Source organism: Engystomops pustulosus, chromosome 4, assembly GCF_040894005.1.
Source record: "Engystomops pustulosus chromosome 4, aEngPut4.maternal, whole genome shotgun sequence".
Lineage (NCBI taxonomy): Eukaryota > Metazoa > Chordata > Amphibia > Anura > Leptodactylidae > Engystomops > Engystomops pustulosus.
Window position 1 is genome coordinate 136697161 of NC_092414.1, and position 24626 is coordinate 136721786.

Consider the following 24626-nt stretch of genomic DNA (forward strand, 5'->3'; position numbering starts at 1 on the left):
TAGGTTACTGCAATAAATGACAGAAGCAGCGCCTGTTTCACAGTGGCCATTTCACTACAGAAAGTAGGGATGTGTCCCCTGCCTACATGGGTTTTGTCATCATATCCTTGTACTAACTGGCTACACAGCTCTACATCATGCAGCCTAAACACAAACATGCACCAGAAATAACATAGAAATCTGCCGCACACCCCCTGCATATCACATGCACAAACATGTCTGCATCACTTGTAGTATACACAACTCATCTCCTCTCATCTTCTGCGGACTCCACCCATCCAGCCCACATGACCGGTCACATGATGATGACATCATCATCACAGGTCCTTCAGCTGCATAGAGGCGGATGTGTAGACGAGGTAAGATGAGTTAGTGATGTGTGGTGGGCTGTATAGCCGGCTCTCAGTGGTGGCTCATGTACACGTGTATCTCTGTGTTCCGGGGGAGCTGAGGAGTGGTCTCTACTGCGGAACTGCTTGTTCTTATTACAGGACACTGTATTGCATGGACGGCATTGTGTGTAATGGACGTGCCCTGTATATGCTGTAATACTTGACATTGGTCACTAGATGGCTCTGTAGTGACAAGGAAGAGGGAACAGTCTGTGGTTGTTGCCATTTGGGTTTTTAGTGTGGGGAATTGCTATGTAAAGGGGTTTTCTCACGAAGTAAATTAGGACCTATCCACAGGATGGGGGGGCTTACTTGCCGATGGGTGGGGGCGCTCTGGTCGTCTCGGAAAGCTGATGAGGGAAGCAACGGGGGTTTATATCGGACTCTTCTTCTCATTATCTGTGGGGGGTCCCATCACTGAGACCCCCACCGATCAGAAAGTTCGGCCCTATCCACCTGACTTGCCTTTTGACATTAATAACAATGGTAAACCATGTTGCTACTAAGAAAACTCACTTGCATTTGGTGATGTGCTCCTCCTGAAACCATGTCCACACAAAATATATACCACCCCCTTGTTAATCATTGTGTCTCTTGCACTATAACAATGACATTTCCACTACTGCACTGTGGTGCCCGTCCCCAAGAAATATATTTTCCAACTTTATAATACATCCCATCAAATACATAAGTTTAAGACTGTCAGTGATGGGCTGTAGAGAGATTAGGGGCTCACCAGAGGCATATTTTTAGATGAACTGACATCTACTGCATAAAAACAGTTATATAATGAAACTTGTTACATAGAAAAGAAAACATAATTACATTTATTACATGAGGGCAGTATCAAAGCTACATAGAAGGAATAGATATACTGATTTGGCTTAATCCGGTATCATGTTATTAGGCTTCTTGTAAGTCATACTTGGTGTTAAGGGGGCTGCCTTTCAATGTAGCAAAAAGAGGCATTGTTTTCCTTTTCCAACCTTGGGATACATCACCAGCACAGACAGAGGTAATACAGTGGGCAGTAAATCTGTAAGTTATGAGCCAGAGCTCTGAGAGGTATAATTGCCTACCAATGTCACTTGCCATCTCCCATAAGAATCTTTCTAGTTGCTACTGCTCAGGAGGTCAGTGTAAGTGGTGTGTAATCTATTTACACTCTGCAGCCAGAAGCTCAATGCTCAGAGAGGAGGGGAGTCCTGTCAGTGATGTCCAGCAATATGCAGCAAGCTGTAACTGGTGGAGGAGGAGATCAGCTGACTACTATGCGACCAATCGAGGTTCATGCTGCAGATATCCATATTTCATACTGTCTGTAAGCACAGCCCATTGTATGAGAAGGGGGACCAGCATCTGGGAAACTATGGTTCTCTGGGGCCCATGAATGAAGTCACAGTATTATCCCTATGATGGCGGCCTTGCCATCTTCTACTCCTCATCTTTCAAAAGTCATAACGAATTACTGAAAGATAAATACTTCATTAAAATCTTCGATTAAAAAGCTTAAAATCTATCCTTAAATGGTTTCTTTCCATGGATGCAACGTTGAAGAAATTGAGTTTGTAAACTTATAAGGATATTGCCTGATGTGAGTAAAATAACACTAAGTGAGTCCTGCATATAAAATTTTACTTGCATTGCCCTGCTTCCTTGCTCCTGATTGACAGGTCTCACTGCTAGGACATGCTGCTTTGAGGAACATTGAGAGAGAGAGCATGTAACCAGGGTGATTTATTCTTCCAAGAGTCTTTATTCCTACAAGTAACTTTAAATTGTGTCTTCACTTTAGTAAATAATATAAGAATATACCATAGCCTGCACGGATTGTTTAAACGCACCTGACCCAGGGTTTCGCCAATTAGGCTTTTTCTGGGGCATGAGCAGCACATTCACTTCCATTTATACATCTTACAAGTCTTCAAATAACATAAAATTAGTTGTTTTGTTTTTACACTTGTATTATGAGAACAAAAGGACTAGAACCACCTCGGGTGGAAACCCTCTTTTTTCACAAAGAAACTATGACTAAAACGTTGTTAAAACATTTCAAAAAGTCAAGCTTTCACTGCCACACAGTGGCCCTTTACAGTGATGATCCTATGTCCAGGGAAAGCACTAAGCAGCTTTTGTGAAGTCTAGCAACAATGTCAATCAAAACAGAGGGGACATTCTGACATTGGGAGAGCTTGACTTTAGTGCTGAACTCTCCACCTCTGTGACTTTATACACATAGCGGGAGATTTATCATTAGTCCTAGGTAGCTTCTTGGCGTATAATTGTCGCAAATTTTTGCAGGTTTTTTTGGCAAGGAAAAAACGCAATTCTAAAGTCGCGCAGTGGTGGAAAAAATACACTACAGAGGCATATATCAACCTACTTGAGTGTGCAACAACAGATTAATCAACTGAGAATTTTCAAAAGAACGCAAATTTAATTGCAAAACTACACCTCACTGGAGGTTGTGTATGTGGGTGTACAGTGCTGATAAGTCTTCCACGGAGGCTAGTAACAGGGGACTTTAAGCTGTTTGCAGTGGTGAGCTAGTGTTGTGCGATACCCGATGGATGTCTCGACAACTCTAATTCGCTTCCGGAAACGTGCATTCAGGGAGTGTCTATAAAAATCAATAATTAAATGACCTTGCATACCCTTCAGTGGCGTGAAACGTTACAGCCACCATACTGTACTGGGTAATGAAATTGACATCTAGTAATAGTAGTAGTTACACACATACCCCAATGTAATACCACTCTGATTCTGTTCGCTGACACGTATCGGGCAGCTCTCTGACTTACATTGTCAGCACCTCAAACTGTCTTCCTCTCTAGTGGGATACACGAGAGAACTGACAACAGTTCCCACAGAGAGAACTGACAACTGTCGGTCGGCGCTGACATGCGCAGACTGACGTTCTATGCCTGCCAGCTAATAATACTACCATCGGTGGCTGGGAAATAGATGGCAGGGTAGCGATGTATTATTTCACCTAGCTAATATTACTTTCACAGTGTCATTGAACAATAAACAACAATGTGACTTTATGCATGAAAGGCAATATTGTATACTAGCGACATAACATCTGCAACTGATATAATATAGCAAGACAGCTGTGCTGAATAAATGTGATAAGTGATATGCTGTAAATTTTGGTGGTGTATGTAAATCTCATATAAGTCCATACTTACCAGATACATGAGATCATTACTTCCCAACATCATATGGGGATTTTGTGTCCATTGAATCAACTAATTCATGATTTAACAGGATCGATACAAGCAATTTTTTTTTTTAATCAAATCTTTTTATTGAACATTTTTGCATTTAAACCTCAACAAGTACAACACCAGGGGAGGTAAGTACAGATTTTTGCCGCATACAGAAATATTATACAATATATAAATAGTATCTTGCAACCATATATGTATTACAGAATGATTTCAGCTTTTACACTTTATGTTATACACTTTACACTTTACATATCAACTTTCCGAGTTGGCAATCAAACATAGTTATGACAATAAATTAACTTACTCTCTACCCTATACCACACCAATTCAAACGATCTATGAATTCTTTCTTATTAGGAGGCCTAGGTCTTATCCAGTGAGCCGCTATAACTTTCCTTGCTTGGTAAAGAGAACGTTGAATCGCGATGACTCTTTCTTCGCCCTCTTTCCCGGGGAACCCTGTAATATCCGCAGATTTCCTAATAATAGCGGCTAAAGCAAATAAGTAAGGGGATAGGGGGCATCCCTGCCTCGTTCCCCTTTCTAAAGCAAATTCGTTTGCGACACAACCGTTTATTTTTACCCGTGCTTTAGGACCTGAATATAATAATTTTATCCAATGAATGAATCTTGTCCCAAATCCCATACATTCCAGGTTTGCCGATACAAGCAATTTTACTATATCATTTACTAATAGAGGCACACAGGGTTATATTACTGTTCAGGACCCTATCAAACTAGGAGTAGAATAACTTGGGGACTCACCCCGACACAAATCAATATCTGGAATAAGGGTATACAGAATGTATGATTACATATCAACCATATTTTAAGAAGCTTTGATTATATTTAAAATATAATATTTTAAAAGATAAAAATATAAGCTATATTTTAATACTTTCTCTCTTCTCCCTATTCATTTGAGCTACTAACGTTTTGTTAACGGACAATATAATCTGTTTTGCGTAATGAAAGAAATACTATCTGAAAGTTGCTTGACTATATACTGGTACTGGACAGGTTCCTTTCAATTGTATGTGTTTATGGACTAAAATGGCATTTAGTAAAGAAATAGTTGTTGGCTTATGTCATATACAGTGCTTCAAACAATATTTAATTAGATCAAAATCTATAATGTGTCTGCTGCATGCATGGATGGAGACCCTAATATAAATGAGAAGATAAATAATAGCTTTGGGCCCATACAGATGGCAGTGTTTGAGCCAGGAAATAAGGTGCATGTTGTGACTGAAATTCCGAGCCCAACTGTGGCACATCTTCCCTAGTGATTTATGATTATTTGAGTTCCATCATTGCATGATTGAGTTTGGGATAAACCTACAGGTTGGCTGAAGGGTAGGTCTTGCTAAGACTGTATTTACTTTTCTCAGCATAAAAGCAACCAAGACGCGTGCAGCTGCTGCCACCCTGTGTTCTGAAGTCTTCAACTGCAAGTCTGCAACATCATTTATCCAGTCCATTATGGCTTCCAACACTGTATCTTATCATCAAACTACCAGTGTAACCAGTCAGTGCTTGCCTACTGATGATGATGACGACGAAGAAGAAGAGGTTGGATATAGCACAAAAGTGTTGTCATATATTACATATATATTTTTTAAGAGATTTTTTCTTAATATAAAGTTGTACACAAACTACAACATTATTGGAGCTTTAATCCCACATTGTGTCATTATACTTCTCGAAAGTCATTCTTGATGGTAAAAGGGCTGCTTTTCAAGGTAGCCAAAAAACCTCATGGTTTTCCTTATCCTATCCTGAAAAACATATTTGCATATTCCCCAGAATCCTCTAGTGGAACATCAGCAAAGTCACCATAGGGAGAGCTTTAACTTTCCAACCCTTAATTGCTTGGGGTCTGACTAAAGGGACTGTAATCACACGAATGGTGGACCTAAAGTCCCTTGAGGTGTTGAATAGGTAATGGAACACTCTTCATGACTTCAGCAGACCTTTTAGCAATGCCCCTAAATTTCATGGAAGTGAAAGGAGCAGTGATTCAGCATTTCATTTCTTATGATACACTTCAGTGCACTATTGATGTGCCGTTCTTGTGATCTCTAGAGGTCCCATTGACCTCCTATTGACAAACCAAGTACAGGCGGTCCCCTACTTAAGGACACCCGACTTACAGACAACCCATAGTTACAGACAGACCCCTCTGACCTCTGGTGAAGCTTTCTGAATGCTTTACTATAGTCCCAAGCTGCAATAATCTGCTGCAAGGTGTCTGTAATGAAGCTTTATTGATAATCCTTGGTTACATTACAGCAAAAAATGTTTAAACTCCAATTGTCACTGGGCCAAAAATTTTTTTGTCTGGATCTACAATTATAAAATATACAGTTTCAACTTGCATACAAATTCAACTTAAGAACAAACCTCCGGACCCTATCTTGTACGTATCCCGGGGACTGCCTGTAGTGCCAAACCTAGCAGTCCCAGGATTGATGTGAAGACAAATCAGAGCAGAGTAGGAGGGATGGGCCTTATAAGCAAGTGGGACCCAGAACACTACTGGACCTTATGTACTTCCCACAATAGTTACTGTTAAATTTAGTTGGTGGACTGTATATTTTATATTGATTTTTTTATTTTTATTTTTTTCATTTTAGGAGCAGCTGGTCTTGGTGGAATTAACAGGAATCATAGACTCAGACATTTTAGAAAAATGTGACAACAAATGCAAAATTTTGGTATAGTACAATGATATTCTAATGTATTAGTAACTATCTAGTTTCATGAATGGGATTTATGTTATGCAGAAAAAAAAAGAATGGTTTCTTAATTTAATGTCTATTATTTGTGATATAAAATTGTAATTGGATTGCAGACATGGTTTCTTAAAAAAAAAAAAAAAACATTGCAAATACCCTACATATTTACCTTGGTTAATAAGTAAATTGCATGGTTGTGCAATAAAATACTTAGTCATCTAAATCTTGATATATCTTAATATAATTTTCTGTTCTGCATCATTCCCTAAAGACTACATAATATATAACTATACAGACCAATACAAAGGGCATATATATCATATACATACTCACACTAAATACATATTAAATACCCCCTCAATATAACAAGGGGGGAGGAAAATTATTTTTATTGCTGGTTGCCTCATATATAGTAATAACTAAATATACATTTAGGCCTTATCTGTATTGTTTAACTTTTAAAAATCACTACTACAAAAATCACTACATCTACTTTTCTTTTCAGGGAATAAACACAGAAAAGCCCTTCCTTCAAGTTGATAAATATGTGTTTGCAGGCGAGTATGAAGGTGAGTTATGGATGCATGAGGCCCCGATCGTGTAATGGGACCGTGTGCTATCTGTTGTTTTAGCGGGTAGCACACATCCACAGTTACTTCTATGGGCCCATGCCCATGGATTCCATGGCCTTGTGAATGAGCCTATAACCCCGGTCACAAGTTTTAGGGTAGGACCTATTCCTTGAGAAATAAAGTTGATGGTCCAGCCAGCAAGAGTGATCTTTTTTAGACTTTTATTTCATCCATTATTCTTTTGTCCATAGTGCTATTCCAACATTCCAACGCGTTTCGAGCGATCTAGTCGCTCTTAATCATGGAATGACCTATCATGGAAGGACCTATTCCTGCCTGAGTTTGCAGCCAGGACCGTCTTTTTCTATTGTTGACAGTGGTGTGCTAACACCCCAATATTAGACAGGCTTCTAACATGTGCCCATAGTTTCTGGCCTGGAAACAGCAGACATTGGTGTGCACTTGGTAATCTTGAAAATGCTAACTTCAGCAGCACTGGGGATATTGTGTACCTAGGTGTGCAGTGCCACATGCTAAAATTTGCAGTGGATAGGATGGTTCTTCTTTCCTAATGTTTTTTCATACAGAATGTATTTTGCTTCAGTCTGAAAATCTGCTTCAAAAATGAATCTTAACAGTGATGCTGAGCCTCAGTTTTATTACATTAATTGTCAACAAGTGTCTGAAAGTAAGTCATTGCAAAGTTGCATTTTTATTGAAGTGGTCTCAATTGTCCAAAAACCAATTGTTTGAAACCTTTAGAAAAATGTGGTGCAAGGTGTTTTAGATGATTGGTACAAATTGTACTAGAAAACTGTTGCATGTTTTGATAAGTCTTCCCCAATCAGTGTCTGGTCACCTGCCCCATTCTAAAGCTCTATGGACACTGGATGTCCCAAAAATAGCAGCTACCTCATCCCTGGATGTGCATTATGCACAGGCATAGTGCGGTGAACGCATACTTGGATATGTGGCACTCGCAGAGATGATCCTTCAGAATTTTGACAAATGCGGCGTCCTGTACCCATTTATGCACCCTTTAAAATTCTGTAGGATCATCTAGGTGAGTGCAACATCTCTTTCTACGTAGGTCTGCATTGAGCTTTATGGCTGATCCTAGCTATCGCTATCCAGACCTGACCATTGGCTTAGAATTAAACCTGGATATCCATGTTTACTGTAAATTGTCATCCAAGGTGTTTTTTGGTAATATTTATTCATTTTTATTCTAGATGCTTTGGGCACATGTGTGATCTTTGAGGAATTACCAGATCAAGGTAACAGACTGTTGTAATTTTATAATATCCAGTTCAATTATTTAGAAAATACTGAATTGCATGAAGTAAATAGGAAAAGAAAGGAGGGAAAACGGATTGGCTACTGCTTTAATCAGCAGTTCCCATCCATCAATAAACAGATTTTTAAGCAATAAGGACAAAAGGGAGCAAACAGGTATTTCCAAGGCTTGTGTGGTGCTCTATTCCCAGTAAAAGTGGGACTTTAAAACTTGCAAGCATGTAAGAAGAATGAAGAAAGGAATGGCACTCGCCACCTTGGGATCTTCTTTAGTATTTCATTTCTTGGTACATACTCACAAATCTTTATGGCTGACAAAACCACATAGCAGAGAGTGAGGGGAGAAAATCAAATGCAGTACATCACAAAAAGACAAAACGACGGCCTTTGAATAGCACTTCATCCGGTACGCTTGTGTGTATGGAGACTAAAAAACTCTCATACTTATAGTACCACCGAGCCATCCTCTAGAGACACCTATACAAAGCCCATTAGAGAATAGTGGAATAGGGAATTTGGAATTTATTTCCAGCTTCCCAGTACATGACACAGAATATTAAATAGGCCTCACTCTGCAAATCAAGAAATTGGTGCAGAAAATGTAATGGTTGTATATTGGTAAATTATCTATCCTGCTACCCACAATTACACACATATTACAAAAAACATGAGGTAAAGTGGCCAACCCCTTCAAAACTTGCAATTAAAAGACTGTCTGTCTAACTTTAACCCCTTTAGAACGCAGCCATTTTGTAGCTTAAGGTATATGGTTATAACTTTTGAGCACTGCTACTTATTAAAGCGATTCTGAGATTGTTTTTTCCCCACATGTTGTACTTCATTTTAGTGGTAAATTGTGGCTGATAATTTTTGCGTTTATTTACAAAAAAAAAAAAAAGAGAAAAAATGATGAATTATTTTAAAAAATAGCCATTTTTGAAATTCAAAATCATTGTGTTTTCAGGCAGATAGATTTACCACCTAAATAAGTTGCTAAATAACATTGCCCATATGTCTACTTTACATTTTTATAATTTTTGAGGTCTGGATAATCTAATTTGATGTCACACGGATTATCGCTTTTCCGTCTTTTCTGATTGACTATTTTGGGGATGGATACCATTTTGAATTAAATTTTACATATTTAATCAAAACCCCCTATATAACCAACCCATTTTCAAATCTGCACCCCTCAAACTATCAGAAACAGCTTTTAGGAAGATTAACCCCTTGAGATCTTCATAGTAATCAAATCAAAATGGAGGTGAAATTTAGAATGGTCAAATTTTGTCGGTTATACGTTCATTTAGCCCTAAAAAACAGAAAAAGAGAAAACCCATCTTACAGTTTGTTATGCAATTCCTCCCGAGTGCAGAGACCCCCCCACATGTGGCAGTTACTTGCTTTATGGGCGCACAGCGAGGCGCAGTAGGGAAGGAGGGACCTGCAGCTGCAAGGATTTTAGTTTTCCCATTGGTCCCTTTTGCAGGCTATAAAATTTTAGCTTTTTCGTTATTGGGGCCATGTGATGCCATTTTTTTGCGGGATATGATGCTTTTTCCAGTTTTTTTTTGTGTTCACCGTGTTGCCCAATAATCTATGGTTCAATACGATTACGGGGATACCAGACCAGAATACCAGATACCAGAATATTTTTTACGTTTTACTAAATTTGTCAAATAAAACCCTGATGTGGGAAAAATCTATCATTTTTGCATTCACGTCTTCCAAGTGGCATACCATTTAAAATTTTTTTGGCTATGAAGTTGTTTGATGGCTTGTTTTTGCGTGACATGTTGTACTTTGCAACAGCATTAGATCTTGAGCTGAACCGGTATCAGTTCTCCGTCCAACATATCGGACGCTGAGCGCCAAGTCCCTGCACTCAGCATCCGATATATATCGGACGCAGAGCCCTAAGTCTGATATACTGTACGAGAGTTGATTTTCAGAAAATTACTATGTACTATTACTTTTGTCAGCTCAACCTATTTCACGAACCATCAGGAGTTTCTTAAAAAGAAGGTTACCAACAATTTTGTCCATATGTGCAAGTGTTTAACTGAGGCCATCTTTATAAAGAAATGCAACCACCGGACAGAGAATAAAAAGAAAAGTAATTAATAAAATGAAATGGTTCCAAAATAGTGCCAGTACTTCTAGTGAAGAATCATCAAATGTTGGTTGAGGCTTAGGCTTCCCAACCTGTCAAATAGTTTTTAGACACAGTGGGGGGATTCTTTAAGATTGGTTATTTGAACGTGAGCCTTAAAGTTCCCCTCAAAGCTGCTCTGTTCTCTCAGTAAATACAGGTGCAAAGTCGTTCAAACCTGTAGACCATTTCTGAATTGGCAGAGTTATTTTACAGATTTTAGCAAATCTGTTGAGCCAGGTGTTCTCGAACCTATCCCTATCTCGCCTGCTCTATAACATAAGGATGCAGCATTAGTAAGCCCATCTTGGCCAATAATATCCTCTGTAGAGGATATGTTCATGTGTTCCTAAATGGAATTCATAGAGAAATATACAGCGAGCCAGCACTTAAAAAAAAAAATTATATACTCACCTTCCGGCGGCCCGATGCGCAGCGCTGCTCCCCCAATGTCCGCGCTGCTCCCCCGATGTCAGCGCAGGTCCTCTTCTGTCTTCAGTAACATCCTGCAGAGCGCGGCCATGTTTCTTCACGGCCGGAGCATAGTATGATGTCTGCATCGGCCTACTATGCGCCGGACGGACGGCAAGAGCGTGGCCGCGCCCTGCAGAATCTTACCGAAGATGGAAGAAGTTGGAAGGCAGAAGAGGACCCGCGCTGACGTCGGGGAAGCAGCGCTGCACATCAGGGCCGACGGAGGGTGAGTATATAGGTTTTTTTTTTTTTTAATGCTGGGCTACAGGGGGCAGGCTGGGCTGTCTGTATAATACGGGGGCAGGCTGGGCTGGCTGTATACTACAGGGGGCAGGCTGGGCTGGCTGTATACTACAGGGGGCAGGCTGGGCTGGCTGTATACTACAGGGGGCAGGCTGGGCTGGCTGTATACTACAGGGGGCAGGCTGGGCTGGCTGTATACTACAGGGGGCAGGCTGGGCTGGCTGTATACTACAGGGGGCAGGCTGGGCTGGCTGTATACTACAGGGGGCAGGCTGGGCTGGCTGTATACTACAGGGGGCAGGCTGGGCTGGCTGTATACTACAGGGGGCAGGCTGGGCTGGCTGTATACTACAGGGGACTTGCTGGCTATATACTGGGGGGGGGGTCTGTGATCTATGCTTTTCCCACTTTCAACTTATACTTGAGTCAATAGGTTTTCCCAGTTTTTGGTGGTAAAATTAGGGGTCTCGGCTTATTCTCGGGTCAGCTTATACTCAAGTATATACGGTATCTAAACCCAGCATTACAATAACCACAATCATAGAATTACAAAAAAAACAAACCAGTCTGGCAAGATTGTCACACCTATACAAGATCTGTATGAATATATCTGCAAAGAAGCTCTCAAAAGTTAAATCATTTATTTGTTAGCATTGTTTAATGGACTTTGTTTTATTTTTCACCATTTTGAAGGGCTGAGTATATATGTACACATCTGATACATCTATATGATCTTCTGATTCATAAACAGTGTACAATGCAGGCTTTTACGTTGTTGCAAACTACGAATAACATTTTTGCAGCTACTCCTGATATATTTGGTTTAAAGAAAACTGTCTAGACGGAAAACAATTGTGTCCTTTACTCATCAGAGCAACTCCTTTGTAGAATGTAGTTATTGATAATGAAGCAAAGATTCTTAATTCTTTTTTTTGCTGTTCCATAAATAGGGGAAACTGAAAGCACAAAACCAAAACTAAAGTATAAGTGTCATACAGTAAAGAAACTAAACATGACCAGAACATTTCTGACAGAAAAGAAAGAAAGTGATGAGGGAGGTGAGTATTTGACTGACAATATATATTGTTTTTTGTAAAATGGTGTCCTTATATATAGTTTATATATAGAATATATAGTCCTGGCGAGCCAAAATCATAATCTCGGCCATATGTGCAAGTGCTCCAGTCCTAACTCTGCAAAGATTTGCTCAAACATCCTGCTCATTTAAGAAGGCATTACTCTAGGGCAAATATGAAGTTAGGTGTTCCCATTCTCTTCCCAATCTTAATGTTGGCTTGTGAAGGAAAACAATGAACACATTGACCCATTGGTTCCCATTCTCTTCCCAATCTTAATGTTGGCTTGTGAAGGAAAACAATGAACACATTGACCCATTCCAAAGCCTGGACGGAAGCTCTGGGGGTTTAGGGGAACTGCTTCTGCCAATAAGTAGCTTCCTCTGACTTTCGTCCCTAGATATGAAAACGTCACTCATTGGCTGAAGTGGGTCATATGGTACCTGGAAGTTCCAGTCCCAACTCCATTTCAAGAATTTGTGAAATTATGACAAACTTCTTTTTTTTTTTTTTTTTTTATACACTATTCTCACTCCCTTCTCATCTTATCAGAAAGTTATTTTAGAAAAGTGTGCTCTGCCAGAGCACCTAGCATCAGTGAAACTCTGATCTTAGGCCATTAACCCCATAGATTATGTGGTTCATAGTAACCGTGAAATCTTAGGGGTATGGTATGAATACCAAAATATCCTGGTGATAGATGCCAGATAATGTATTACTAATTATGAAATATTCATATTTACTAGGAAATCAAATAAGATATACTTGTGATGTTAAAGAGCTCTTTATTTACCCAGCTAATTTGTTCTGATATTGTGTTACTTACTAGATCATAGAAAAAATGTGTATAGTTACAGTTTTCACTAAGTTTCTTTGTGATACATGTTATTATAAGACTGATCACTTATATGTTTTAGGTAAAATTGAATGGTTCCAGATTAAAGATGATAGTTCTGCTAGTTGGCCACAGATGATCTGCAGCTTTGCACAGGAAACTGAGGATGTTGTTGAGTCTCAAAGTGAAGATGATGACCCTGGACAACTGGATGTATCTAATGAGGACACTGGACAAGTAGAGCAGGACATTCATTCAGAAGGGAAGCAACAGTCATCTGATTGTGAGAAAGGGCCATCTGAATCTGAAGCAAAAATACACATGAACATAGAGAAATTAGACTGTGACCCTAACCTGCTACACAAAGAAATATGTGTAGCAGGAAGAGACACTCCTTCAGCTGAGGTTGCCTTTACACAGAAAGAGGACTTAATCCATGCAGCCTCAGAAGACGATTGGTGCACTTCATAGCACTTAATAACTTTTTTTTTTACTGTAGGCAAACATAATTGCTAGAGCTGTTAAATTGATAGGTCTCGAGCTTTTAAGGAAAAATTGATCATCCAAAAATGTTTTTCATTTGACAGGATAGATGGATAATGTATTGTAAATAGAATAACTTTCTTCATACATTGGGGAAGATGCATTAAAGCATTTTTTCAGACTTCTGGTATAATCTGCAGCAAAAATGCCACATTTATCAAGGCTTTTAGACCTCTTTTCTACACTTTTCTGACGTGTCCGACTAAAGAGGCGTAACCTGTGAAAATGGGGCATGTTCTTTGAAAAAGGGGGCATGATGGGGTGGTTAATGGGCTGTGCATCAAAAAGTCAAGACTGTCGCCACATTGTGGGGCACAAGTTTAGACCGACTCTAAGGAAGAGTAAAGGAGGACACAAAATTTTGCATCACAGTGATAAATCTGGTGCAGCAAAAAACTAGTTCTATTTCTCTCTAATTTGGATTAAAGGGCCTTATTCAATGGTTGTAGAATGTTTTATTGCGTGGTTAAACCCTTTCTGTATAGAGCTTCAGAAATACTTGGGTATGGGTACTACACTATAGCTGAGCACTAACCCTGACTAACCACTATATGGTGCTTCTGTACATTTAAATTGCAGGATGCTTGTTAACAAGTATCATTAATAATGGTGAAACAAATGTGGTTTCCTTCATATGTTCAATGAGTGTAGTTAGTTCCTGTTTACTTGAATGGAAGCTGGGCTGCAGTGGCCCAGGCCACCCTTATACCGAACTATTTTTCCATTTGGTTTTGTGTTTTTATAGTTGTCTCCAGCAGCATAATAAAGAGTTGATCAATGTGGGTCCCATGATCAAATATTGATGATCTATACTATTGTAGTGAAAGGGTGGTGGGGAGAATCCTCTCCTGGGGTACATAGGCACACCAAGAGTCCACATAGCAAGATTGTTTACCACAGAGTTTGGCCAGTTATACTATCCTGATGCAGGGTTTGCATCCTATACAAAACAACAAATCCTATACCTATCCGGTTCTAACTCAGATGTCCTGAGACCTCTTAGAGATTTCCTAACTCATCCAGTACCAGCCTTGTATCTTGCACCACAAACATACAAAGTTCAGCAATTCCCCTATTGCTGTGGCTCCTCTGGCCTGCCACACAGCTCGTTGCCTCCCCAGAGTGGAGTCCCTGGGAAAAGAGTTTTCCATTATTATGCAGCTATTCCAGCTGCTAATTGATCTTCATTAACAGGCTAGAACTGTGTGTGCCATAGGGAAACGCCCAGCTTTTCCTTGGTAGAGGTGCACTTTTTCTGCTCATGTCCTCTTTTCTCAGAGCTAACCTACCAGCAAAGGTGATAGATCAGGATTCATAAGACAAGACTTCTTTCTTTTAAAAAACTGTGCCACACCTATCATAGGTTTTGTCTGAAATTGCTCTTCAGCTCCATTTAAGTGTATTGGGCTGATATATGATGGCATTTATGACCAATAGCTTCCGAAACAGCACACAAGTCTATCATCCATATTCTTGTCATTCTTGACTACCTTTTGCGATGAAAAATAGAATAATTAAATTAAAGTTTTATGTATTTTTATGTTGTATGTTTTGATAATAAACCATTGCTTTTTGAATTGCTGAATTGGATTTCACAGAAACACAAAGTTGTAAAACTTAACCTGTTTATTAGTATTTAGGCCAAGGTTCGTGTAGTGAGCTTTAACATTTGCATCTACCCTAAGGTTACCTCCCTTGAAAGTCCCTTGTTTTTTAGCAAGCCATATTCAGTCCCCATGCTGTCAGCTGAAGATGATTGACCGCCGGATGAAAGATCGGACCCTGGAACAGAAGATGCTGGCATACTTGCAACTTCATGTAGTCCTCTGAAGTGGAGATAGAAAGGGGGAAAAGCATACAAAACGCAGCAAGGGCACTACCCCACATGAGGAATCTGCCCGTGACTAAGAGAAAAACTTTTGAACTTGATAGTTTCCCCAGAGATGAATAAGCCCATAGTCGGTGTGCCCTATTTTGCTATTATGGTCTGAAAAATGTCCTTTTTTAGACCCCATTCTCCTTCACTTAAAGGGCATCTACCAGCAGGTTACCTGACGGTAGATGACTACTACGTACCTCCCTATCCTGTTCCCGTGTGTCCCAAGCTTAATTTCTTAAATGTGGGGTAGGCAAAGAATAGGAAAGCAGCACTCCGTGTCAAATAGGTGTTTATTTCACCAGTGGAGATTACAACGTTTCAGCTATCTCAATGTAGCCATTTTCAAGTCTTGAAAATGGCTACATTGAGATAGCTGAAACGTTGTAATCTCCACTGGTGAAATAAACACCTATTTGACACAGAGTGCTGCTTTCCTATTCTTTGCCTATTGGATGTTTGGGATCCTTGAGTCGGACCTTTACAAGCCTGCACCCTACCCTCGGATATAATCCGTATTCACACTGCCGCTTCATCCCTCCAATTGCTAGCTTAAATGTGGGGTAGATGCTCTTTGTCAACAGTGCCCTCGCTGCGCATTGTTTGCTTTTCCCCCTTTATAACTCCTCCTAAGAGGACTACATGAAGTTGCCAGTATGACAGGATCTTCTGTTTCAGGGTCCGGTCTTTCATCCCCCGGTCCATCATCTTCAGCTGACAGCATGGGGACTGAATATGGCTTGCTTAAAAAACAAGGGCCTTTCAGACAAGGTAAAATGTTGCTGGTCTTTTTACAAAATAGACTTGATATGGGATTAAGGGTCTCTACCCTGAAGGTCCACATTTCCGATCTTACTGTCTAACTGTATTGTAAGTTAGCTGACTGTCCTCTCATTTATAAAAGAGGCCTGTAACGCTGGCGATGGGTTCCGCCCCTTGTCACAGTCCTCGTCGCAGGCTTACCTTTGGCCGGGCCAGCCATGCTTCAGCTTCCTTAGGACACGGGCAGCGCCTCTCTCTCCTTCTTAAAGAAGCAGGGCGTTTCCCATCTAGGCTCCCCCTGCATGCCCTGTTCTCCGTGCCTGAGCAATGCTGCTTGCCTTGATTACAGACTGTTATTGACTACCCGCCTTGCCTGACCCCCTTGGTACCAAGAACTGGTGTCTTTGTGTCCGCTGGGCCAGCTGCTATCTATACGGGGACCACCATAAGAGGTAGCGGCCTTGTTATCTCTCTCTGCAGTCCAAATCCCTGTTTAGGCGGTACAAGGGTTAATACCAGAGAGGTCAGAGGATAACACCCTTAGTGTGTGGCTCTAAACCAAACCAGTTAGACAGCACAGTGGGTTTACAGCACGCTTTTTATCACAGTGCCTACAGAATTTGGCCTCCGGTCCAGGCTTCCTTCTTGGGACCTTAAGCTAGTGCTTTCCCTAACTACAGTGCCGTTTTCAACCTTTTTCTCTCAGGTTTCTCAGTTTTAAAACAGCCTTTCTTCTGGCCATAATTACCGCTAGAAGAGTCAGACAAATCTAAGCTTTTTCTTTTAAAGCCCATATTTTAGGATTTTAGATTATATTAAAACATCATTTTTCTTTTTTGCCAAAGATTCCAGATTCCAATGCGTGCAAGCGTGTCTCTCTGCCCAAAGGAATATGTGGTGTTATTTCTGTTTAATAAACTTTATTGAATTTGGCAATGCGTAATTAGGGCAATTCGCAATTGTAAAGGTGACTCCTATTAAACACATATCACATGTAGTAATAGAAGTAGAAATATATCACAATCAGTAGTTAAAAAATTGTATATGGGGGACCTCTGCATTGTGTAAGTCAAAGGATCGAACAGAGGCCATCCCCCCAATATAAGTAACTAAAACTGAGATATTTGAGTCTATGCTAATTGAATAACATACAGTAAACCACACTTACCTTGCTAGACAAGTAAGAGAGGAGTAACACATATAGAAAAGACCGGAGCTATCTGGTGTTATTTAGCTGACAAAAGCAGGTTTACTTTCTGTAACTATGACTGTTTATGTTCTGTAACTAGAATGTTATTTCTAATAAATTGTTGTATGTGCAACACCCTGCCAACTCATAGGCAAGGTGGTAGTTGCAAATAGCTCCCTCTCCATGTCAGAAGCTGTTAGGGAGACTGATCACCTTTCTAGGAAGTCTCTAAGTACTGGAGCACTTTGTAATTACAGCCACTGCCTGGTAAGGCAAGAGTTAACAATGGCAAGTGTTATTGTCCAATTATGTTTTTTGTGATATTGTAAACCAAGCCGGAAGCTGATTGGATAGTGTTGCCACCTGACCAAGGGAGTATATAAACCCCTGGTGGGTGGGAGCACATGGTCAGACCTCATGAGTCAGAGTGAGAGACTCCATCTTGGAGCATGTGTCAGCTGCAGTAAGCAGCGGGAAGTGCAGCTCCTGAAGAGCTGCATCGGCCAGTGTCTTAATACCAGGAACCAGAGGTGCCTCAGGCCACTACCTAGCACCTGGGGCAAGTCCAGAGACCTCTGGGCCAGAACAGAGAACCACTATCTGGCCTCTGGCTACTACCAGGCTGTATACAACCTTCCTGTGGACCAGCTATCTCCATGAGCCTTCCAGCTTGCTGAATTTGCTGCTACCGGTTGGCTGTTGACTGCTGTTGAAAGTTGAATAAAGAACTGTAAGTTGATTTGCAAAACGTTGCCTACATGTAATTCCTGGTTAAGGCTGCTTACCACCACGGGCTTCCCCATCCATTACCCAGGGATTCCTCCTACAGACACCTCAATGGTTGCCCCAGGGAGAAACTATTGCATCAGCTCCCCCCATATTTCTTGCACATACAACCTGCTGGAGACCTGCCAGACTGTATGTCAGCCCTCCGTTCCCCATACCAAGCACCCTGACCATAGCGTACCCAAGGCTGCACTAGCCAGCCACTTCGGTATTCTGTGCCCCGGCCTCCAGGCCACAAGAAAAGGCTAGGCCCCGGTGGGGGATGTTGCATATGCTTGCATCCTAGAAGGTACTCTCTTATTGAACTGAAGAGGTAAGATGAGTGAACCCAGTTTTAAAGGTTTTCTTCAGTATTGTTTTCTGTCCTGGGGGGTGGGGGAGCACTCCTTGCGTACCGCTGTGGAGGCTAAGGGAGAAATCCAATAACAGGTAAGTAATTTTCATCTTTTTCATTGACTATTTGCATAGACTGGCATATTTTCTTCAGCGCAGTGCTGCTTCTCTAAAAAACGTCAAGGCCTGATGTCAAGGCAATGGTGTTTTCAAGGGTGCAGTAACAGGTTTATGGTAAGAAGTTGCTTTGATTGTCATGGCACTGGGAAGCGTTGATGTTTACCATTGCAGTATATTGAAAAATGATTCTCTAAGGAATGAGTAAAGTACACGTAGCACATCCTCTGGGCATCATTGCTTTAGAGTTAAGTGAGCTGCAGCAGGATGTTTTGTTGCATGGAGATTATAAAGAAAATGTACTCTTATTTTATATTCAAAACATTTTTATTAAAGGTTTAATCTTATAACAATATAGAAGACCATGCAAGAAAGAAAAAACGAGAATTATTATGAAATACAGGTTAATGCAAACATAAGTCACGCAGGACCATGTATTAAGTAACTCAGAGGTATATCCAGAAAAAATAGCATTTTTCTGCTAAGGGAAACAAAATTTTAAATAACTAATTGCATATTAGCTTATATTTTAAGGACCCATTTGTATATTAATTATGCTTATTCCTGGAATACCCCTTTAAGTGTTAAGAGATACTGGGGTTCATTTACTAAGGGCCCGATTCGCGCTTTCCCGACGTGTTACCCGAATATTTCCTATTTGCGCCGATTTCCCTTGAATTACCCCGGGATTGTGGCGCATGCGATCGGATTGTGGCGCATCGGCGCTGGCATGCACGTGACGGAAATCGGGGGGCGTGGCTGAACGAAAACCCCATAGATTCGGAAAAACCGCTGCATTTAAAACAAAAAATGTGTCGCGGAGCTTGCACTTACCTTCACTAGGAATAGGCCAGTGAACTTGAGCGCGTTCCGATGCTCTTCAGCGCAGCAGCGCCACCTGGTGGACGTCGGAATCCCGGCCGGACCCGAATCCACCGCAGAGAACGTGCCGCTCGATCGCGAATGGACCGGGTAAGTAAATCTGTCCCACTGTTTTTAAGTGTCAGGCCCTGTTTTGTCAACGTTTTGTTGAACCCATCTCTCTAGGTGACTAGCTCAAATCCCCTCATGACTGACTTTATATATTAGATACATATATTGTCTATACATATTCCTGTATGTCATTAATAATATTTTTTTCACCTGTACTGTATTTTTGTTTTATTATATTGCATACATAACATATATAGTGCATATTTATTACTTTAAAGCTATAGTGATTTTGCTAAATTATTATATATGATTCCCCCTTTGAAAACAAACAGAACAATGCCTACTTTGTGCTGCTTGCACTTTACAAAGTTATGGCATTCTCTGTTCTGAAAGTGTTTGACAAAAATCTTTTTCACCAAAGGAGAAGTGGGCGGAGACTAATGTCTGTCAGTCTATGCCCTCAAGCTGGGGCCAGCTAGCTTTTCCACAGATCCCATGATGCCTTGAATCTCTAGCATTAAATACATGTAGCTTCCCACAAGTAAATGAAGTGAACACTGCACAGGGCACATACAGTATGTATAGGGTGACAGCCTGGCAGCTTACATCACATGCAGCAGTAGGGGACATGTAATAGGTGGGAGTAATCATAAGGAAACCAGTTACATGAAGTGTATAACCTGTGCAGTGTGAGCACTAAGGGTTAATACCTTACCTGCACAGAGCTTGAACTGCCAATGACAATGTGGCGGAAGAAAGCCGCATGAAGTGCAGAGAGAGACAGACAAAGAAAGTTCTGTAGAATCACAGACTAGTGTGGAAGGACTAATAGGGAACAGGGGAGATCTTGTAGCTCAGTATTCTGTGCAGAAGACATCTGCATTCACTGTCTTGGACACATCCAGCTGTCACATGACCTCCTCTCTGAGCAGGGATCAGCTGATCCTCCTCTCCCATGAAACTGACCAAGAAACATAGTGTAAACCAAGTACGGATTCACAGGGCTTACCAGCAGAGGGAGAGCCATTACAGCACTGAGGTAATCTGATGGGGATAGTAAAGAAACTACTGAATATAGGTAACAAAGATAATAGACAACATTGTTTTATATCCCAAGAGCTATTGTTTTGTGGAAAAATAAAAAATAACAGTTACTCTTTAATTGTTTTGCATAGACCCAGCCCAAGTTTTCTTTATTCAAAAATGTTTTCTATTTTTCTTTTCTTTCTAGCAAGACGGCAACCTTGCCTTGAATAGTATTAAGCTTTATCAATTCAGTAAATTGAATACATAACATAGTGTGTGAGGAAAATTATGCTGTTATATATATTATATTGTTGTTGTATATATTAAATAAGAACATTTGAATATTTGTAAATCTAAAGCTACTTCTCATCTAGAAAATCCTGTTCAAAGATATAAAAAAACAGGAACAGGTTATAGACAAATTCTGAACTAAAATTACCATATATACTCCAGTATAAGCCTAGGCTTATACTCAAGTAAAACAAATATATATATCAAAACTCACCTTTACGGCTTTCCTCTCTGCTGGCTATATACTGGGGGATATGGGGTGACAGGCTATATACTGGGGGGCAGGTGCTGGCTATATACTATGAGGCAGGGTCCGGCAGGCTATATACTGGGGAGGCTGTGACCAATGCATTTCCCACCCTCGGCTTATACTCGAGTCAATAGGTTTGCCCAGGTTTTAGTGGTAAAATTAGGGGCCTCGGCTTATACTTGGGTCGGCTTATATTCGAGTATATACGGAATATATATATATATATATATTTATGTTTAAGTTGGGTCTTCTATGCTGTCACCAATCTTTATCAATGTCAGACCTACCACTGTTAAAGCCATAGCAAGGTGTGAAGGGTGAAGTAGACCAGACTTTTTGTTGCACAACAGTAAAAGTCAAAGCTTCTTTCATCATATTCTTCCAGCGTAAACTTTTGATATTCAATAAAATAATAGAATTTAAATGAAGATACCAAGGGCCAGAAATAAGAGGCAAATCAATAGATCAATCACATAATTAAAATGTCAGGGACAGTTTCCTCTGATGCTTACTATAGTATTGGTTTAGTAGATGTTATAGTCTTTCTGGAAGTGACCTTTTTTCCTATCCATTACCAAAGCTATGAATGTTAAGATCCATGTTCTTCTTTTTACAAATTTGTGCTTCTCTGCACTTTCATGGCCTTTTCTAATGAATAGCCCTGCAGCAGGTTTCCAGCTGCTGCACAATCCTCCGGAGAAACCACTTAGCAACCTTACAGCTCTCCAGGGGATCGACAAAACAAATCTTTGTGTGTTTGTAAGATTCAAACGGACAAGACTTATTATAGCACCCAAGAATATGATGTATTATATGTTATGCACACATTATGCAGAATATACATATACAGGTGGTCCCCTACTTAAGAACACTCGACTTACAAACGGACCTCTGGATGTTGGTAATTTACTGTACTTTAGCCTTAGGCTACAATAAACAGCTATAACAATTATCAAACGTGTCTGTAATTAAGATTTGTTAATCCTGGTTCTTATGACAACCCAACATTTTTAAAATCCAGTTGTCACAGAGACCAAAAAATTTTGACTGGGATTACAATAATAAAGTATACGGTTCCGACTTACATACAAACTCAACTTAAGAACAAACCTACAGAACCTATCTTGTACATAACCCGGGGACTGCCTTTACACTGTGGCAGGGATTTATAATGGCTTATACAAGCCATGATAAGGTCAGAATTCTTGGGGCACGGTCAGAAATTGCAATTTCCTCTCTTACAAGTGGCCATGGAGGGGCACGGAGTGGGATGCCCCACCTATTATCTATAGCTTAATTCTAGTTATAGAGTAGGCACTGCCGGAGCCTCTTAATATAGTCTCTTTGTATATCCATTACTACCTGTAGTCATCTGTTAACCACCTCCAATAGTAATATATTTTGTTTTAGTTTTTCTATCCCAATACCATATATACCAACTTTTCTGATGACATTGAGAATTGAAATGTACAGTGGGTAAAATTCCCAAATTCCTAATTCTCTAGAATATAAACAACAGGTACAGGTTTATTTAAATGTACTAATAAAAAATAATATGAAAAACAATATTCTTTTTTTCATATTGTTAATTGTCTGCAAATAATAAAATTGAAAAACATGTGATTAAACTAAACTAATGTATTTAAGAAGAGCAAAACTTGTCATAAAAACAAAATGGTTATGGTATGTAAAGCTGTTGTAGATATATTCTCATTTAAAGAGAACCTGTCACCAGTAATGTCATTTTTAGCTGGTGACAGGTTCCAATAGCCTATGCTATGCTGATTTTAAAAATGCCTTTGTCAGCATTCTGAATCAGCTAAAAATGGTGATAAGTTTGCTTTTAGCTCTCACTGCAAACCGCCAGCGGGTGGGAAAGGTGGTATGGAAAGAGCTGCAAATTGCTAATGGCTAACACCCAAGGCCGCTGCTTGCAGTGCTGCAATTGGCATTTTTTAAACCGGCAGTGCTGTATTGGCCCAGATTGTCCCTTTCTGTGGACGTCATCAATGATGGACGATGGTTGACAAAAAATTATCTCTAACCATGAAACATAGAAATTTTTTTTTTTACAAAAGATTTACATTATTTAACATTATTTACGTTATTTATATATTTATATATATATTAAATATCTTCATGATCGTACTGACCCAAAGTATAATGAGGAGTGAAAGCCATAAAAGCAGAGCTTACAAGAAAGTGTTGCAAATCCGTTTTTTGTCAATTTCATTTGCATTTGGATTTTCCATTTCCCAGTATATGGCATTTTAAATACTGTCACTAGGAAGTACAATTTGGTATGCAGAAAACAGCTCTATACATGGAAACATAACTGAATTGTTAAAGGAGAGGAGCAAAATATGGAAACATACAAATGAAAAATGGTGTCTGCATGGAGGGGTTAAAGAACATCATATGAACAATATACACTCACCGGCCACTTTATTAGGTACACCGTGCTAGTAACGGGTTGTACCCCCTTTTGCCTTCAGAACTGCCTTAATTCTTTGTGGCATAGATTCAACAAGGTGCTGGAAGCATTCCTCAGAGATTTTGGTCCATATTGACATGATGGCATCGCACAGTTGCCGCAGATTTGTCGGCTGCACATCCATGATGCGAATCTCCCGTTCCACCACATCCCAAAGATGCTCTATTGGATTGAGATCTGGTGACTGTGGAGGCCATTCTTGTCATGTTCAAGAAACCAGTCTGTGATGATTCCAGCTTTATGACATGGCGCATTATCCTGCTGAAAGTAGCCATCAGTTGTTGGGTACATTGTGGTCATAAAGGGATGGACATGGTCAGTAACAATACTCAGGTAGGCTGCGGCGTTGCAACTCTTTGGTACCAAGGGGCCCAAAGAGTGCCAAGAAAATATTCCCCACACCATGACACCACCACCACCAGCCTGAACCGTTGATACAAGGCAGGATGGATCCATGCTTTCATGTTGTTGACGCCAAATTCTGACCCTACCATCCAAATGTCGCAGCAGAAATCGAGTCTCATCAGATCAGGCAACGTTTTTCCAATCTTCTACTGTCCAATTTCGATGAGCTTGTGCAAATTGAAGCCTCAGTTTCCTGTTCTTAACTGAAAGGAGGGGCACCCGGTGTGGTCTTCTGCTGCTGTAGCCCATCTGCCTCAAAGTTCGACGTACTGTGCGTTCAGAGATGCTCTTCTGCCTACCTTGGTTGTAACGGGTGGCGATTTGAGTCACTGTTGCCTTTCTATCAGCTCAAACCAGTCTGCCCATTCTCCTCTGACCTCTGGCATTAACAAGGCTTTACGCCCACAGAACTGGCGCTCACTGGATGTTTTTTCTTTTTCGGACCATTCTCTGTAAACCCTAGAGATGGTTGTGCGTGAAAATCCCAGTAGATCAGCAGTTTCTGAAATACTCAGACCAGCCCTTCTGGCACCAACAACCATGCCACGTTCAAAGGCACTCAAATCACCTTTCTTCCTCATACTAATGCTCGGTTTGAACTGCAGGAGAT

General features: G+C 40.4%; 1 protein-coding gene across 2 annotated transcripts; it reads left to right on the plus strand.

Moving 5' to 3' along the window:
* Positions 1 to 255: 255 nt before the first annotated feature.
* On the plus strand, positions 256 to 15131 carry GTF3C6 (general transcription factor IIIC subunit 6). 2 transcript variants are annotated; one of them, XM_072147571.1, is made up of 7 exons: positions 256 to 359; positions 5017 to 5197; positions 6262 to 6342; positions 6869 to 6932; positions 8168 to 8212; positions 12051 to 12158; positions 13094 to 15131. In XM_072147571.1, exons 2-7 carry the CDS (start codon positions 5108 to 5110, stop codon positions 13480 to 13482), a joined length of 777 nt encoding a protein of 258 aa, XP_072003672.1. In that variant the 5' UTR covers positions 256 to 359; positions 5017 to 5107; the 3' UTR covers positions 13483 to 15131. The 2 variants fall into 2 exon arrangements, with proteins under 2 accessions (XP_072003672.1, XP_072003673.1); XM_072147572.1 differs by lacking the exon at positions 256 to 359 and adding an exon at positions 422 to 516.
* The last annotated feature ends 9495 nt before the right edge of the window (positions 15132 to 24626 follow it).

Excerpts from the sequence above, each read along its gene's own strand:
- GTF3C6 (XM_072147571.1), top strand. The coding sequence starts at position 5,108 with ATGGCTTCCAACACTGTATCTTATCATCAAACTACCAGTGTAACCAGT. Across the intron at positions 6,933-8,167 it reads GTTTGCAGGCGAGTATGAAG|ATGCTTTGGGCACATGTGTG; the intron begins GTGAGTTATGGA and ends TTTTTATTCTAG. Across the intron at positions 12,159-13,093 it reads GAAAGAAAGTGATGAGGGAG|GTAAAATTGAATGGTTCCAG; the intron begins GTGAGTATTTGA and ends TATATGTTTTAG.